The sequence below is a fragment of the Bufo gargarizans genome, chromosome 4 (genome assembly GCF_014858855.1).
Source record: "Bufo gargarizans isolate SCDJY-AF-19 chromosome 4, ASM1485885v1, whole genome shotgun sequence".
Lineage (NCBI taxonomy): Eukaryota > Metazoa > Chordata > Amphibia > Anura > Bufonidae > Bufo > Bufo gargarizans.
The window spans coordinates 38,039,689-38,058,407 of record NC_058083.1 but is presented as its reverse complement, the minus strand read 5'-3'; the positions used below and the strand labels follow the sequence as shown (position 1 = coordinate 38,058,407).

At 45.4% G+C, this 18,719-nt stretch overlaps 1 protein-coding gene across 1 annotated transcript in view; it reads right to left on the bottom strand.

The window, feature by feature from the left end:
- The window catches only part of LOC122934229 (cytochrome P450 2K1-like), a 46,431-nt gene extending 35,616 nt beyond the window's left edge, over positions 1-10,815 (bottom strand). The window contains exons 1-4 of the mRNA XM_044289539.1: positions 10,727-10,815; positions 4,961-5,146; positions 3,222-3,384; positions 2,820-2,969 (exon numbers count right to left, since the gene is read on the bottom strand). Coding sequence (XP_044145474.1) covers positions 2,820-2,969; positions 3,222-3,384; positions 4,961-5,137 — 490 coding nt within the window. The 5' untranslated portion in view covers positions 5,138-5,146; positions 10,727-10,815. The remainder of the gene's footprint in view (positions 1-2,819; positions 2,970-3,221; positions 3,385-4,960; positions 5,147-10,726) is intronic.
- Positions 10,816-18,719: the final 7,904 nt, after the last annotated feature.

Genomic DNA, 18,719 nt, shown 5'->3' with positions numbered 1-18,719 from the left:
CAGTATATTCTAACACAGAGGCGTTCCCATGGTGATGGGGACGCTTCTAGTTAGAATACACTACAAACTTTGTACAAGACTGTCCCCTGCTGCCTGGCAGCACCCGATCTCTTACAGGGGGATATGATAGCACAATTAACCCCTTCAGGTGCGGCACCTGAAGAGGTTAATTGTGCTATCATATCCCCCTGTAAGAGATCAGGGCTGCCAGGCAGCAGGGGGCAGACCCCCCCCTCCCCAGTTTGAATATCGTTGGTGGCACAGTGTGCGCCCCCCATCGGGCCCCCCTTCCTCCCTCTAGTGTAATAAATCGTTGGTGGCACAGTGTGCGCCACCCATCGGCCCCCCTTCCTCCCTCTATTGTTATAAATCATTGGTGGCACAGTGTGCGCCCCCCATCGGGCCCCCCTTCCTCCCTCTATTGTTATAAATCGTTGGTGGCACAGTGTGCACCCCCCATCGGACCCCCCCTTCCTCCCTCTATTGTTATGAATCGTTGGTGGCACAGTGTGCGCCCCCCATCGGCCCCCCTCCCTCTATAGCAGTAACAACATTGGTGGCAGTGTGCGGCCTCCTATCTCCCCCCTCCCGATCATTGGTGGCAGCGGAGTTCCGATCGGAGTCCCAGTTTAATCGCTGGGGCTCCGATCGGTAACCATGGCAACCAGGAAGCTACTGCAGCCCTGGTTGCCATGGTTACTTAGCAATAGTACAACAGTAGAAGATTCATACTTACCTGCTTGCTGCTGCGATGTCTGTGACCGGGTGGGAGCTCCTCCTACTGGTAAGTGACAGTTCTTTAGCAATGCGCCGCACAGACCTGTCACTTACCAGTAGGTGGAGCTCCCGGCCGGACACAGACATCGCAGCAGCAAGCAGGTAACTATGAATCTTCTACTATTGTACTATTGCTAAGTAACCATGGCAACCAGGACTGCAGTAGCGTCCTGGTTGCCATGGTTACCGATCGGAGCCCCAGCGATTAAACTGGGACTCCGATCGGAACTCCGCTGCCACCAATGATCGGGGGGGGGGGAGATGGGAGGCCGCACACTGCCACCAATGTTGTTACTGCTATAGAGGGAGGGGGTCCGATGGGGGGCGCACACTGTGCCACCAATGATTTATAACAATAGAGAGAGGAAGGGGGGGCCCGATGGGGGGAGCACACTGTGCCACCAACGATTTATTACACTAGAGGGAGGACGGGGGGCCCGATGGGGGGTGCACACTGTGCCACCAACGATTTATAACAATAGAGGGAGGAAGGGGGGGCCTGATGGGGGGCGCACACTGTGCCACCAACGATTTATTACACTAGAGGGAGGAAGGGGGTCCGATGGGGGGCGCACACTGTGCCACCAACGATTTATTACACTAGAGGGAGGACGGGGAGCCCGATGGGGGGCGCACACTGTGCCACCAACGATTTATTACACTAGAGGGAGGACGGGGGGCCCGATGGGGGGCGCACACTGTGCCACCAACGATATTCAAACTGGGGAGGGGGGGTCTGCCCCCTGCTGCCTGGCAGCCCTGATCTCTTACAGGGGGATATGATAGTATAATTAACCCCTTCATGTGCCGCACCTGAAGGGGTTAATTGTGCTATCATATCCCCCTGTAAGAGATCGGGTGCTGCCAGGCAGCAGGGGGCAGTCTTGTACAAAGTTTGTAGTGTATTCTAACTAGAAGCGTCCCCATCACCATGGGAACGCCTCTGTGTTAGAATATACTGTCGGATCTGAGTTTCACGATGTAGCTCATATCCGACAGTATATTCTAACATAGAGGCGTTCCCATGGTGATGGGGACGCTTCAAGTTAAAATATACCATCGGATTGGAGAAAACTCCAATTCGATGGTATAAAAGAACTCCAGACTTTACATTGAAAGTCAATGGGGACGGATCCGTTTGAAATGGCACCATATTGTGTCAACGTCAAACGGATCCGTCCCCATTGACTTGCATTGTAATTCAGGACGGATCCGTTTGGCTCCGCACGGCCAGGCGGACACCAAAACAACTTTTTCATGTCCGTGGATCCTCCAAAAATCAAGGAAGACCCACGGACGAAAAAACGGTCACGGATCACGGAACTACGGACCCCGTTTTTGCGGACCGTGAAAATAAACTGTCGTGTGCATGAGGCCTTACAGAAACAATGTTGCAGATCATGAATGACTTAGACAAGAGTTGGGCCTCAATACAAGTCAAAGTTTTTAGTTGTAAACAACAGTCTGACATAGCTAAACCAGACGGTCAAAAGGACACTATGGGGCACACTTTTTATGACTGGTGTTTTATATGCCATTCTTAATAAGCTCTATAGTTAGCAGTGGATCGCCAAAATTATGAAGAAGTGCTGGCCTCTACATAACTTCGGCGTATCCACCGCTGATTCTAAATGTCTTACATTTTGACCATTTTCTAGGCCTATCTAGGCCTAGAAAATGATGAATGAGACGGGCCTGTCCCCTTCCCCGTCTACGCCAACTTTTTAGACCTGGCGTCAGTGGGTAATAAGTCACAGATTCTGCCGCACCATGGCAGTGCTCCAGGCACTGCAGATTTTTAATCAAGAATATTTGTGAAGTTGTGTCAGGTATAACTAGGTATTGCTTCTAGAGGAGAGGCCATGCCAGCTCTGAGGACAGGGCTCTGTTGTGTATTTGAGCCCTGACTGCAAAGTGCTGAAAACAAAACTCAAAAAGGATTCAGCTTCAGTGTCATATCAAGAAGGTAGAAGAGAGCAAAGAATACAACATCAGCATTATGCTCTGTGTGCTTATGAGAACATGATGACTTAAACACTCACCTTTATGTGCTTTAAATGCCTGAACTAAACAATTTGATTCATCCATAATCTTGTTTTCTATGCCTTTCTTCCCCATTCCATAGTCTCGTAGGGTTGAAAGAGTAAATCTTCTCATCACTTTCCAGTTTTCACCATTAGCAAAGATAACTCCTAAAAGTCAGAAATATAGAATAGTATCTGCTATACATTTGATCTATCTATCTATCTATCTATCTATCTATCTATCTATCTATCTAACTCATATCTATCTATCTTTCTTTCTATCTACTGTATATATCTCATATCTATCTAACTTATATCTATCTCCTATCTAACTCATATCTATCTTTCCATCTATCCATCTATCTATCTATCCATCTATCTATCTCATATCTATCTATCTAATCAAGAAGTTATAGTTACCATGATCCTTTGTTGTCTTAGAAAACAGTTCTAATTTTGGTCGGTCAGAGAACTGGTCCCCATGGTTGACGAGAGCATCTTTAATGGCTTCATAACCACACAGAACCACTAATTTATCAAAGCCTAGCTGCACACTGAAGACTGTGCCGTACTTCTTAGATAGCTGTGAAAACAATCAGAACAACATCCCATTCCATTAGATAGATAAATATGAAGAAAACTATTTGGCTCATTTACTAAAGTCAAGATTTCTAAGGCAGTAATGCCTGTTCCAAAATATCAACATCGTGATTCCTATAGGGTTACATAGTAAATATAGTAAATGTACAAGCCTTTGTATGGTATACTGGTGAAAGTAATACGTTTTTTTTGTTTGTTATAATAGAATACACCTGCAAAAAATGGATTTATAATACAAATATCATTGCATATGGCCCACTGTTTTTATTGGGCCCTGCAGATAGTAAGGCATGAATTGATAGTACATTAATAGCATAAATAGAAACCGGCAAAGGCTCAGTTGAGGCTTACAACCGCTCAGAGTGGAACCAACATCTGATACTCCCTTCACTAGACAAGAGCAGTGCTTGCTTATAAAGATCACTTGGTTTTCCCACATCCAATGGGCCTTGGTATCTGCCCTTGTTTGCCTGGCCCATAAACCTTCATTGTTTGTTTGTTTCCAGAGCCAGGTCATTATTACTAAAATACCCCTTTGAAAATGGTTACATGGCTACGGTATGTATTTGTCATGGTTACATTTGTAAAAATTACATTTGTAAAAATTCTTTAAACTAGCTAAGCATTTCTCTTGGAGATGAGAAAGTGTATGACTTGAAACCTCAGCCTGGAGTGTTGCAAGTGTATTTTACATAATTGAGTACTGATTGGTTCTGTCCCTTTTAATTATTATATCACCTGCTATATTCTTTGCAATGTAGTGAGTTAGGGATAGTTAGATATATCCATGTGCTGAGAAGGCTGCATTCCTTAGGAGGAGGGGCTGAAAGATATAAACTTTTGTGCAAAAAGACAAGTAACTGGAACTCCGCTGAGAATATCCTCCTGGTAGGATGTTGTAGGTCACCATGTCTCTCTTGTATCACTATTAACAATTTAAGCAGGGTTTATATATTTTGATGATTGCTCAACCCTCAATGAAGCAAAATAAACTACAGCTTGTTAGTCTTAGGCATTCTAATATATTCACCCTTGTATTTTATAACTGCTTGTCTGTTTTTTGTATGTCTTTTTGTTAATTGTAAGCACTTCACCTTTTCCAAATACAGCTTAAAACTTTACAATATGTTTAGTCATGGTGTGCAACAAAAGAATCCATAGTCTTTGTAAAAGTGCGTGACCTGTTTTGATGCCTGAGAGTGTGTGAATTAGTGTCTTAATGGTGTGACATCTTATGAGCCGTAATGATGAAGGGTAGACGTGTTTATGGGGGGGGGGGGGGCACTGAATTATACTCAATTTTAAGCCAAGTGGAGGTTGAGAGCACACCTTTACCTTTGTTGTGTGCTGGGATGGTGCCTACGTGATGCTCCTGAACTCATTGAGTTATAACTGTGTTCAGAAGAACAATAAACAGAAAAGTTCAGCTCTCATATGATATTCATCTTGACACCACAGGTGGTGCTGCGTTATTAGGAAGCACAGCATATAGTAGCTGCCATATTTACTGTAATACAAGTGGTATTACTTCAACATAATTAGAAGGAGTTCTACATTACCTCCAATAATGTTTTATGAGGCTTAGCAAGGTCCAACATCAGTGCATTTCCAATGATTGGTAGAGGTTTTGGTCCAGGAGGGAAATTACTGTAACGGGCTTGTTTTTGACTCTTGTTAAAGACAATGACGAAAAACAGGATAATGGCAGCGGCCAGAAGAATGGTAACCAGGTCCATAGCAAACCTCTGTAAGAGAGCAAAACATATTTTATAAAGTGATATGGGAACACTGAGCCACATACAACTGTAAAATGAATGTTTTAGAGAATGATTGACCGTTGACCCCATCTAACTCTGTTACCTAATTTGAGTCCTTATATGTAATAACTGTTCAGTATTTTTCTTCTAAGCCGCCAGAGTGGACGGTTCCTGCAGTTAGAATATACAGTAGGACAGGAGGTTACCACTGTGAGCCCCATTACCTCTTATATGACTGCTTCTTTGTCATCTGGTCACCTAGAAGGGCCTACCCCCTCCCCCGTTCAGCTCTTTCTAGCTATGTTTTCAGCAAATTTAGCCCTATGTTCCAATAAAACCATTTTGCGTTACATATAATGACTTTTTAATAAAAAATAAAATAAAATTGTGGAGCAAATTTAAACAAATCACTCAGTTACAGCATTTTTTTTTTTGTTTTCCATGCAGTAAAAATAAAAACTTAACGTTAGAAAACGGATAGTTTTTTTTTAAAATTAGGCTAATTTAATGTAATATTACTAACACTACTATACAATTTCTAGACCTACATATTTAAATCAGCATGTAGAAGATATAAGGGTAGGAAATATATACTGCATATGTATAGATAATATACACTTATTGACAAAGGAAAAAAAAAACTACTAAGAAGGAGTTGTTGGAATGAAACTTTCTTTGTATGAGTGTAATAATGATATATGTACTGTAAGTAATAACTAGGGTTGAGCGAATCGACTTCGGATGAAACATCCAAAGTCGATTTGCATAAAACTTTGTTCTAATAGTGTAAGGAGCAGGAGCTCCGTACAGCATTAGAATGTATTGGCTCTGATGATTAATTAATTGCCACTTGGAACTGAACCCGAGTTCGGGAAATGTTTTTTTACAGTACAAATTAATTTATGAAGTTATTGCGCGAAGTTTCGCAAGACTTCGCGAAGCAGTAACTTTGGCTCATCGGAGCCAATACATTCTAATACTGTACAAAGCTCTTGCTCCATACAGTATTAGAACAAAGTTTTATGCGATTCACTCATTCCTAGTGATAACAATATTAGAGTTTATTAGAGTTTACTAGGAAAACAGTACAGTTGAAAGAAGGCTCCATCATCCTGTTGGGCACCTCTCTAGCCTGGATACAAGATGAAATACAGTTGGTCATGAAGGTATACATATGCAATAGCTCCCCAGATTATCACATAAGAGGTTGGGGCACTGTTTCACTCCACAGCAAAGGCAGGATAGAAGTTTTCACCACCAGTCCTTCTTACTCGAACCGGCCATTGTCAGATCCCAATCATAACCTAGATTTATCGCTAAAGACAATATGGTTCCCGTCCATAGCAGTCCAGGTTTCTTGTTTACAACACCACTGCAAATAAAGGTGGCGGTGGCTGGCTGGCAGTGGCAGGACATGTAATGGATGCTATGAGACCAAATTTCCTTCTGCCAACCTCCTGGAATTTGTCCAGCAGGGGTGTGTAGTGAAGGTGCCACCTCTGTATTGATGGTGAGTAACAAAACTGTGAGAGTTGCTTGTCAGCAGATCAAGTGATGCTCCCTAGTGGCAGCCTACCTGGACCATCCAGATACTGTTCGCCATGTGTGCTTGCACTCATGTAAACACTGCTTCAGAAACCTCCTAACAGCTAGATCAGTACGGTCTAGATGACAGGCAACTTGTTGAAAGGACCATTCTACCTCTCTCAGTCCAATGATTCGACTTCTCTAAGTCCAATGTTTCCACTTCTGTTAAATTCAAGTGGACAAAATGTCTTTGAGATTGTTGTAGAAGCATATGTAGGAGTCATCGCTCCCTCACCAAGAGGTGCACTACTCAAGATTAGCTTCGGAGATCCTTGTTATAGAGCAAGGGGGGGAGCACTTTTATACCCTCTTGTGGCAAGACCCAGTGTCTAATCACTTCATACTTGTGATCATATACCTGAGACATAACTGCATGCTAGGTTTTGTAGCAATCTAGTATTTCTATCTGTCAAGTTATGTTATTTTTTTATATTTTATTTATCGGTGAGTGTATTGTATTCCATAAACTTTTTTCTTCTTCTTTCTTTCTTTCTTTCTTTCACTGTTCTTTAGATGCATGTAGTACTTGGTCTCCTTCTGAGAGATCCAGTGCAGCACCAGAAGTTTATTTTCAAGCACTCTTTATAGCGGTCCCCATGACTGGCTTTTATGGTGCTCACATGCATAGAATCGGGTATTACTATGTCACTTAAAACTGGGCAAATGCTGTGGAAGACATCCACGTCTGAATCATACTGATAGTCTAGAGTAATCAAGGCTGTACTAGGACTAAAAAGCAGCCCTGGAACCCCAATAGCCATATAAATTATTACCTCAACACAGTCTTACATCACCGAAAAATATCAACAAGCAGCACATACTACAGCAAAGTTTGTTTTACTTTGTCACTCTCCTAACTACCCAGATCTCAGACCAGACCTAATTCAGACCCCATATCAGTTCTAATCTGATCCAAGACCCCGTCATTTACCAGTCTCACACCTCACACAAATACTCTGCCTCACATTAGATATATACTCATATTCCACCTACCACACGGCTCCCCATGTGACTCCAGAGCACCCCCAACATAACTAACAATACAGACTGCTCTCTATGTCCCCCCTTTCTACACACCACCCTACGTTCCTCTGTATTTCTCACACTTCCACATACTGCTCCTCATACCTTTCTCACATACTGTTCACCATGATCTCTCCCCTTCTTACAACTGTTCTCAATAGTCATCCTTTTTCTTACACAGAATGATAACTATTGTTCTGGAAACCTCTTCTACAATCTTGCTATGTCCTCTTCTTCCTCTGTGGTGCTGACGCTTGAGCTTTGTGATGTGACTGTTATGTCACTAGAGGACCTGAACCCATTTTAGTTGTGGAATTGACGCAATTTGCGAAATAACACAAGTCTACACAGAACCTGCTCTGTGGGGGTGATTGTCAGTCCAGGCTTGATGAGAATGCTCTGCTGCTTTTAACACCTTAGAATTAGACTGTGGCATGAAGTATGTGCTGCTATGAAGTAGATCTAGGAGTTTTACATGTCTTTGGGTTAAGTCTATGTTGAAGAGTAAGAAACATGAGACGTGCCAGACAGACCGGAGTTTTCGTTCTCACTTGCCAATATTTTGGCTCACAGTGAGCTGAACACCCGGTGGTGTAAACTTAGACAAGTATCTGAAGATGCACCAAATTTATGATCTAAAATCGGCCACTGTTATAGGTTTGGCTCACTTTTAGTCTAGTCTAGTCTACATCGTCTGAGTCTTCAGCTGGCCATACACATTCAATAGATATTGGCTGAGCGATCGTTTGCCCGGCCGCTATGTCTCCCAACTCCCTCCAGACCTCCCCATATACATTTTGTTCAGCCAAGTGTGCATATGTTGTTGATGAGAAGAGAGGAGAAGGATGCTGTCAGATACTTCTGATAGAGGCTTTACTAATGGGAGGACAAAAGGAAATTTTTTCCCCTGATTAGGGCGTTCCCCAGATACATTAAACTGTCGTTCAAACCCTCCATTCTTAGAAGATTAAGCTAACAATACACTGATACTTTTGGGGGGCCTTTGGACAGGATACAGGATTAGTAAATCTGCCCCAGTATGTGCAAATTGTGGTTAAATTATGGTTAAATCGTGACTGTAATGCAACTTCTACTGTTCTGTATGGGATAGAGAGTTGTGGCTTTCAGCATGGTCGGCACTTTGCGATAGTTACAACACTATGTGCAACTCACTGTTATTTTACTGAAAATTCTGCACAATTTCATGTCCATCGTGCAGTTCTAACATTGCAAAGTAATTCCATACTGCTTATGAATACTCTCTAAAAAATACTGTGCATGTAGAAGAACCAAATTTTATGTTGTGGTGCCATGTACCCAACAGATTCACTTTTACGAAAACCTACAGACTGTGGCATACGTAGAGAAGTAAGGGCCCCATAGCAAGGATCAAACCAGGCCCCACACACAGGACAGAAGGGTTTCTACCTAAACCCTTTTCAACAACCCTGCCTCATTTGCTAAAAGTTGTTTCTTTAGAGGGTAGAGTTGTGACCACGTTTTCACCTCCAGTAGAAGAGGAGATGATCCCAACTAAGACTGGGCCCCCTCTTGCCCTGGGCCCCATAGCAGTCGCCTGGTAGTTACGCCCCTGCCTACAGACAAGGCGTGATGGAATCACAACTAAACATAAAAACCCAATGTGCTGCAATAACAGACTGTATATTCCAATAAAGTAAAACCTACCTCGATTAGGTCACAAACTTTTTCTATGAAAAGTCTGATAATGTACCTTCTTCCTGTTTCCCACAGGCCACCTGGATAAGGGCTTTGTGTGCAGTTGCTGCCTTTGCAAAATCTATACCCATGCCACTGGCATTGTGTTCTATATAAATGTTCCACCTTTACCTAGTGAACTATTATTATTACCAGACACAAATCTCATATCACCTTTCCCTTAGAAGAAGAACTCGGTTCACCTGTCGCCTATGTATTTGCATTACCCCACCCCACAGCTCATAGTACAGTATTACTGCTGGGCACTCACTTTTTCTGCAGAAAGCAAACATACATTATTAACTGGATTCCTATAAGAACTAAAATGGCGTTACTGTAAATTCCACTTATTAATAAGTTAAAGCATAAATGTAGTGTATGCCAAAAAGTAACAAAAAGTAACAGGGACCAACACAACCAAACTTCATACAAGTATGATACATGTTGTGTGGTGCAGGAATAGCTTGTCTACTCTCCCTTACAGCATCTTACCTGAAGGGGAATGCACAGGTCTCATGGGGCCCCATAGCAAAACTATGGGCCCCCTGCCTCACTCGGGTTTCCATTACTCATGCATGAAAAACAGTCCCAAAAGTAAATTGTGACTCCCCAGATTTCTGCCTATAATTTTTAATTAAATAGAAGATATTTTAATAAAGCTAAAAAAACTGTAACAAAAAAAGTCGCCCTCCAGCTCACTCTGTTTATCAGACTTCTACGACTATATACTGAATAAATATGGCGCTGAACACCATAACTGGCATAAATACACTGATAAATCTCCCTTACATTTCTATGTCTGTGACTTCCCTCATACAGTGTATTAAACAACTGGCTGTCTGAAGCCGCCACTAGAGGGAGCTGGGTGCATAGAAATGTATACAGCTACCATTGATTGCAATAGAAGGTGTAAAATCTCTATCCACCAAGCTCCTCCTAGTGGAAGTTGCATGAAAATGCAAAGTTTTCATTTTAGGGACAGCACAAGGTCTCCCCCTTTGACTCAACCTCATAGCAGTCATGTAGTCTCTCTCTGTGAAAGATTTACCACAGATTTTTCATACATGATTATCTGTTCTATATATGTGCTACATGCATTTTATGATTACTTATGGGAGGTTATATGTTACTTGCTTATTATGTGTTACATGCAGGGTATGTGGTATTAATAGAAGTAGATTTCTAGTCTCGGCCCTAAATGTGCCCCCCCCCCCCCCAACTCCGTGTGCAGCATTTACTTACCTATTTCTTCTCACTAATGGCTTTGCTGTCTGCGGTTAATAGTCAGTCCTTCCCTGCCGTAATGGAAATCTGATCTCTGTGCACTGACAAGATTAGAGTCATGGACAGAGGAGGAGGGGCAGAGCAGCAGTGGAGACAGATTCCAATACTTCAGATTCCAATAGACACTGAAGTTTTAAAGGGAACCTGTCATCGGGATTTTGTGTATAGAGCTGAGGACATGGGTTGCTAGATGGCCGCTAGCACATCCGCAATACCCAGTCCTCATAGCTCTGTGTGCTTTTATTGTGTAAAAAAAATGATTTGATACATATGCAAATTAACCTGAGATGAGTCCTGTACGTGAGATGAGTCAGGTACAGGACTCATCTCAGGTTAATTTGCATATGTATCAAATCTGTGATTTGGACATTTAAAAGATGGACTTTGGAATGCGTTGATTACACTTTTTGAATGCACCTGCATGACTATGTTTTCTGCACCGTAGGAGTTCTTCCTTCTTTTTTCTTTGAAGGAAAAAAAAAACAAGACATGGGCCAGAAGCATGTTTGAAATCTCTGTTAGGCCTCATGCACACGACCGTTGTGTGCATCCGTGGCCGTTGTGTCGTTTTCAGTTTTTTTTCGCGGACCCATTGACTTTGACAATGAGTTAATTACAGGGGAGGGAGGGGGGGCCGGCCGCACTGGCCACAAATGAGTTAACTACAGGGGAGGGAGGGGGGGCCGGCCGCACTGGCCACCAATGAGTTAACTACAGGGGAGGGAGGGGTGGGCAGCCGCACTGGCCACCAATGAGTTAACTACAGGGGAGGGGGGGGCGGCCGCACTGGCCACAAATGAGTTAACTACAGGGGAGGGAGGGAGGGGGGGCCGGCCGCACTGGCCACCAATGAGTTAACTACAGCGGAGGGAGGGGGGGCCGGCCGCACTGGCCAACAATGAGTTAACTACAGGGGAGGGAGGAGGGGCCGGTCGCACTGGCCACCAATGTGTTAACTACAGGGGGGGGTAGGGGGGATCTGCCCCCTGACAGTCATGTACACAGTTCTTTTAGTATATTCTAACCTGAAGCGTCCCCATCACCATGGGAACGCCTCTGTGTTAGAATATACTTTCGGATCTGAGTTTCACGATTTAACTCAAATCCGATGGTATATTCTAACATAGAGGCGTTCCCAAGTTAAAATATACCATCGGATTGGAGAAAACTCAGATCCGATGGTATAAAAGGGACTCCTGACTTTACATTGAAAGTCAATGGGGGACGGATCCGTTTGCAATTGCACCAATATTGTGTCAACGTCAAACGGATCCGTCCCCATTGACTTGCATTGTAATTCAGGACTGATCCGTTTGGCTCCACACGACCAGGCAGACACCAAAATGACTTTTTTTTCATGCCCGTGGATCCTCCAAAAATCAAGGAAGGTCACAGATCACAGACCCCGTTTTTGCAGACCTTAAAAAAAAACGGTCGTGTGCATGAGGCCTTAGTCGATTTTTATTATTAAAAAGATATACAAGATATACAGGCAATTTATATAATTTTAGGACGCTTATATTGAGTGATTGTCTCTACAATCTTTTGAAAATGCCAGTAAGGGATTGATTGGAGAGGCTCTTTTGAGAAAAGTGAAACAACCCGTTTAAGGCTCAGTGTTTTCTTTTTTATTGTTATTATTATTTTTTTATCTCTGTCTTTCAAAAGTCACATCTTTTTTTATTTTTCCATTGACATAGCTGAATGAGAGCTTGTTTCATGTGATTGTTTATGTAATTCTGCCATTGTTTTCACACCCGCAATGTTTTTACTTTGCTGTAGATGGAGCTGTGGCATTTTTTGCAGGGCGAGCTACAGGCACATCTTATTACTGATATCATTTTGGGATACATGGAATATTTTGATAATTTTTATTACATTTTGGGGGGAAGGTGAAGAGATGCAAAATAGCAATTCTGGCAGTAAGGACTATTATTATATTTTTTTTTTTATGGCATTCCCCATGTGGGTACACTGGTATTATTAGTGTTGAGAGAAGCGAAGTATCCAAAGCGGAATTCGGTCCAAAGTTTAGGAAAACTTTGGGAGTCACTTATTATACTGAAATACTCCAATATTAGGCGCTATCTGCGACTTCTACCTGCTAAAGCCAGGTCTAAAATTGTGGGTGTGGCGTGGGAGGGGAAGGGGATGGGCTGTCAGGCCGTCTCATTCATTATTTTCTACTACTTTTAGGTGTAGAAAGTGGTCTAAATGTAAGACAGCAAAAAAAGCTTGCTTACATTCAGAACAGGTGCTGGATGAGCTGAAGTTATGAAGAGGCCTCCACCTCTTCATAACTTCAGCGGATCCACCGCCAGCTATAGTGCTTTGTTAAGACCGGAGTCTAAAACACCAGTCTTAATATTATTATGTATTGATTCTAAATTTCCTTGGGCTTCCTTATAACGATCCAGTTTTGCTAAATTGGCAGCTGCTCAGGTTAGAAAGCAAAACTAAGTGTAGAGGAGACAAGCCCGGGAACCAAACATTACCCATAATTAGAGTTGAGCGGACACCTGGATGTTCGGGTTTGGCAGGTTCGGTCGAACTTGAAAAAAAAGTTCGGGTTTGGGACCCGAACTTGACCCCAACTTGAAGTCAATGGGGACTGAACTTTTGGCCACTAAAATGGCTCTAAAATAGCCCTGGAAAGAGCTAGAGGGCTGCAAAAGGCAGCAAAATGTGCTTAAGATCATGGCAAATGCAAACAAATGTGGATAGGGAAATGAATAAAAAAAAACATAAAAGACCTTAAAAAAATTAAAATTAGGAATGATGTAGGAGGAAGAGGTTGAGGAGGCGGTGGATGGGTGGATGTGGCCGTGTAGGTAACCAACACAGATGTGTGTTATTTTGCATTTTTACATAGGGGTGTCCCCCAAAATATTGGGACATATAAAAAAATAAAAAAATTAAGGAATAAGCGCACTTGAGTACAAGGATGGAAGGTTGAGGCTGTTAGAACTGTCTATTCTGCACAAGGTACAGACAAGTCTTGTGGGATCCAGGCCTGGTTCTTTTTAATGAACGTGAGCTTGTCCATGTTGGCTGTGGACAGGTGGCTGCGTCTGTCTGTAATGATGGCTCCTGCCGTGCTAAATACACGTTCAGAGAGTACAATAGCTGCAGGGCAGGCCAGCACCTCAAAAGCATACAGGGCAAGCTCTGGCCATGTGGACAATTTGGAGACCCAGAAGTTGAATGGGGCAGAACCATCAGTTACAGGTACTGTTCCACCATGTTGTTCAAATGCTGCCTCCTGCTAACACGCTCCATATCAGCAGTTGGGGCCGGTTGTTGCGGCGAGGTGATAAAGCTTTTCCACATGCCAGCCTGCAGGCACTGCAGCATGTAGTCGCTCATGTGTGCCAGGCTGCCCAGAGGTAAGGACAAGCTGTCCTCTGTGGGAGGTGTATCGTCTGCGTCCTCCGTATCCCCCCAGCCACGCACCAGTGATGGGCCCGAGCCGCGTTGGGTGCCACCCCACTGTGAACATACTTCATCCCCATCCTTCTCCTCCTCCTAATCCTCCTCGTCCTCCAGTAGTGGGTCCTGGCTGGCCAAATTTGTACCTGGCCCTGCTGTTGCAAAAAACCTCCCTATGAGCCACTTCTAAAAGACTGGCCTGAAAGTTTTAGAGATGACCCCTCTTCCTCCTCCTCGTCCTGGGCCACATCCTCTTCCATCATCGCCCTAAGTGTTTTCTCAAGGAGACATAGAAGTGGTATTGTAACGCTGATAACGGCGTCATCGCCACTGGCCATGTTGGTGGAGTACTCAAAACAGCGCAACAGGGCACACAGGTCTCGCATGGAGGCCTAGTCATTGGTGGTGAAGTGGTGCTGTTCTGCAGTGCGACTGACCCGTGCGTGCTGCAGCTGAAACTCCACTATGGCCTGCTGCCGCTCGCACAGTCTGTCCAGCATGTGCAAGGTGGAGTTCCACCTGGTGGTCATGTAGCATATGAAGCAGTGAGCGGGAAGGCAGAAGTCACGCTATAGAGCAGACAGCCGAGCGGCGGCAGGATGAGAACGCCAGAAGCGCGCACAGACGGCCCGCACTTTATGCAGCAGCTCTGACATGTTGGGGTAGTTGTGAATGAATTTCTGCACCACCAAATTCAGCACATGCGCCAAGCAAGGGATGTGCGTCAAACTGACTAGTCCCAGAGCTGCAACGAGATTTTGCCCATTATCACACACCACCAGGCTGGACTTGAGGCTCACTGGCAGCAACCACCAGGGCCGTCTTTAATATTGATTGGACCCTGGGCAAAAATTTACTTGGGCCCCCTGGATCCCGCCTTCCCACACCTTAGCATGCAATCACGCCCTCCACCACAACACACACACACAAAAAATCCACACATCTGGTAGAGTCCAGTGAATGACTGTAAATACTTCCAGTTCTGAAGACTCCAGCGGCTCAGGATCAGTGCTCTGGGCTGGAAGTGGGCACCGCTCTGCAGGAAGGAGACCAGGGCTTGGCTCACCCTAGTGTTACAGTGCACCCCAGCACCCCACAGTATGCAGTATAGCACCCTATAGTATACAACACTACACAGTATGCAGTTTAGCACCCCACACTATACAGTACCCCACAGTATATAGTAGAGCAGTATAGCAGCCCACAGTATACAGCACCTCACGGTATACAACACCTCACTGTATACAGCACCCCAAACTATACAAGATACAGCCCCCCACACTATACAGTACAGCAGTATAGCACTCCCCCCCACTATACAGGCCCCCCCCCACACTATACAGGCCCCCCACAGTATACAGCCCAACACACAGTATACAGCCCACCACACAGTATACAGGCCACCCCCACAGTATACAGCCCACCACACAATATACAGCCCATTACACAATATATAGCCCACCACACAATATACAGCCCACCACACAGTATACAGCCCACCACACAGTATAAAGCACCCCACTATACAGTAGTTTACAGTATATTAACATAACAGCCCCTGTAACCTTTTTCTGATGTAATCTTTACACAAAAAAGCTCCACAGTTAACTTCTGCAACACTCAGTAGGACCTGTGATGACCTCATAGCCATGTGACCAGTAATTGCTAGGTTACTGGTCACATGGTAATTATGTCATTAAGGTCCTAGAGCAAAACTCATTAAGGTCCTAGAATTAAGATCATTAACACAGTACGATCATGATGCCTGTGTAGCCGACAGCCTGACACCCGGGGCAGTAGCTAGCAGGGCTCAAGAGGCAGCTGCCTTGGGCCCCCCAGGAACAACTGGGCCCAGGGCAGCTGCCCCTTTTGCCCCTTGGTAAAGACGGCCCTGGCAACCACTCATTGGTCTTTTGTTCTATACCCCGCCACAACTCCTGCGCGGTGTGGGGCCTGTCCCCCAAACACATCAGTTTCAGAATGGCCTGCTGACGTTTACCCCTGGCTGTGCTGAAGTTGGTGGTGAAGGTCTGTCGCTGACCGGATGAGAAGGTGGTAGAAGAGGAGGAGGAAGCCGAGTAGGAAGAGGAGGCAACAGGATGCAAAGAATGATGCCCTGCGATCCTTGGTGGCGGAAGGACGTGCACCAAACAGCTCTCCGCCTGGGGCCCAGCCGCCACTACATTTACCCAGTGTGCAGTTAGGGAGATATAGCGTCCATGGCCAAGCTTACTGGTCCGCGTATCTGTGGTTAGGTGGACCTTGCCACAGATGGCGTTGCGCAGTGCACACTTGATTTTATCCGATACTTGGTTGTGCAGCGAGAGCACTACTCTCTTGGAGAAGTAGTGGCGGCTGGGAACGACGTACTGTGGGACAGCAAGCGACATGAGCTGTTTGAAGCTGTCCGTTTCCACCAACCTGAATGACAGCATTTCAAAGGCCAGTAGTTTAAAAATGCTGTCATTCAGGGCCAGGGATCGAGGGTGGCTAGGTGGGAATTTACACATTCTCTCAAAGGATTGTGAGATGGAGAGCTGAACGCTTCCATGTGACAAGGTGGAGATGCTTGGTGACGGAGGTGGTGTTGTTGGTGGCACATCCTCTGTTTGCTGGGTGGCAGGTGCCAACGTTCCTCCAGAGGCGGAGGATACGGCCGAGGCAGCAGCAGAAGAGGGAGCAGGAGGGGCCTGAGCCCTTTCTTGGTTTTGAAGGTGCTTACTCAACTGCAGCCCGTGTCTCGCATGTAGATGCCTGGTCATGCAGGTTGTGCTAAGGTTCAGAACGTTAATGCCTCGCTTCAGGCTCTGATGGCACAGCGTGCAAACCACTCGGGTCTTGTCGTCAGCACATTGTGTGAAGACATGCCATGCCAGGGAACTCCATGAAGCTGCCTTTGGTGTGCTCAGTCCCTGGTGACGGTGGCCAGTAGCAGGCGAACTGTTTTGGCGATGGCAGCTCTGCTTTTGCACCCTGCTCCCTCTTTTGCTACGCTGTTGGCTCGGTCTCACCACTGCCTCTTCCTCCGAACTCTGAAAGTCAGTGGCACGACCTTCAATCCATGTGGGGTTTAGGACCTCATCATCCCCTGCATCGTCTTCCACCCAGTCTTCCTCCCTGACCTCCTTTTCAGTCTGCACACTGCAGAAAGACGCAGCAGTTGGCACCTGTGTTTCGTCATCATCAGAGACGTGCTGAGGTGGTATTCCCATGTCCACATCAGGAAACATAAGTGGCTGTGTGTCAGTGCATTCTATGTCTTCCACCTCTGGGCATGGGCTAGGTGGATGCCCTTGGTAAACCCTGCCACCAGAGTCTTCAAACAGCATAAGAGACTGCAGCATGACTTGAGGCTCAGAGAGGATCCCCGATATGTACGGGGGTGATGTGACAAACTGATGAGCATGGGATTCAGGCGCCACCTGTGCCCTTTGTGCAGAAGACTGGGTGGGAGATAATGCAGACCTGCTGGATCCACTGTCGTCCACCCAATCGACTAGCGCCTGTACTTGCTCAGGCCTTACTATCCTTAGAACAGCATTAGTCCCGACCAAATATCGCTGTAGATTCTGGCTGCTACTGATCTACTCAACTCTGGAGTGTTCAGTGACTGGACAGTTTTTGTATGTAGCTATTGATTACGCTTTTACACCAAGTGACAATAAAAGCGGTTTAAAACACTTTGTATCTAAAGCTGCAGATGACTGCTCTTACTGACCCATATGTGTGAGTTGAAGCTTCATGTCACATCTCGCTGGTTGGGTTTAGTTGGTAGTGTCACGCTAGGTGAATTTGGTTAGTCTCCTTTGCGTAAGTGCCGGTGTTCTGCCAGATTCCTATACCTTGCCAGAACGCTATACCGGAAGTGACACGGCTGCACCGGAAGTGACACAGCCGCACGGGAATCAGCTGGAGGAGGGTGTGTGCGGCACCATGCATGAAACCGTACACCGCGCGTGCGCACTTAGGGGTAGGTAGATTTTCCAGCGCAAAATGTTCCATCAGATCTCCCTACCTCTGAGTGTGCACGCGCGCATAAATCATCAGGAGCAGTTCATCCTTACCGCAGAGCTGAGTGCAGAATATCGAGGTCACCACATAGCAGAGCTGAGTGCGGTATATTACCCCAATATCCAGCACTCAGCTCTGTGGTGTCCCCCAATATTCTGCACTCAGCTCTGCTATGTGGTGACCTCGATATTTAGCATTTAGCTCTGCGGTAAGGATGAACTGCTCCTGATTATTTGTATGTGCGTGCGCACTCAGGGGTAGGGAGATCTGATGGAACATTTTGCGCTGAAAAATCTACCTACCCCTAAGTGCGCACACGCGGTGTATGGTTTTGCGGCGCTGCAATGATATTTTGCTAATCCAGTGGATGTGCGCTTGCGCAGCGCCGCACACACCCTCCTCCAGCTGATTCCTGTGCGGCCGCATCAATTCCGGTGTGGCCGCGTCACTTCCGGGATAGCGTTGTGGCAAGGTATAGGAATCTTGCAGAACACCGGCACTATAGTTAGCT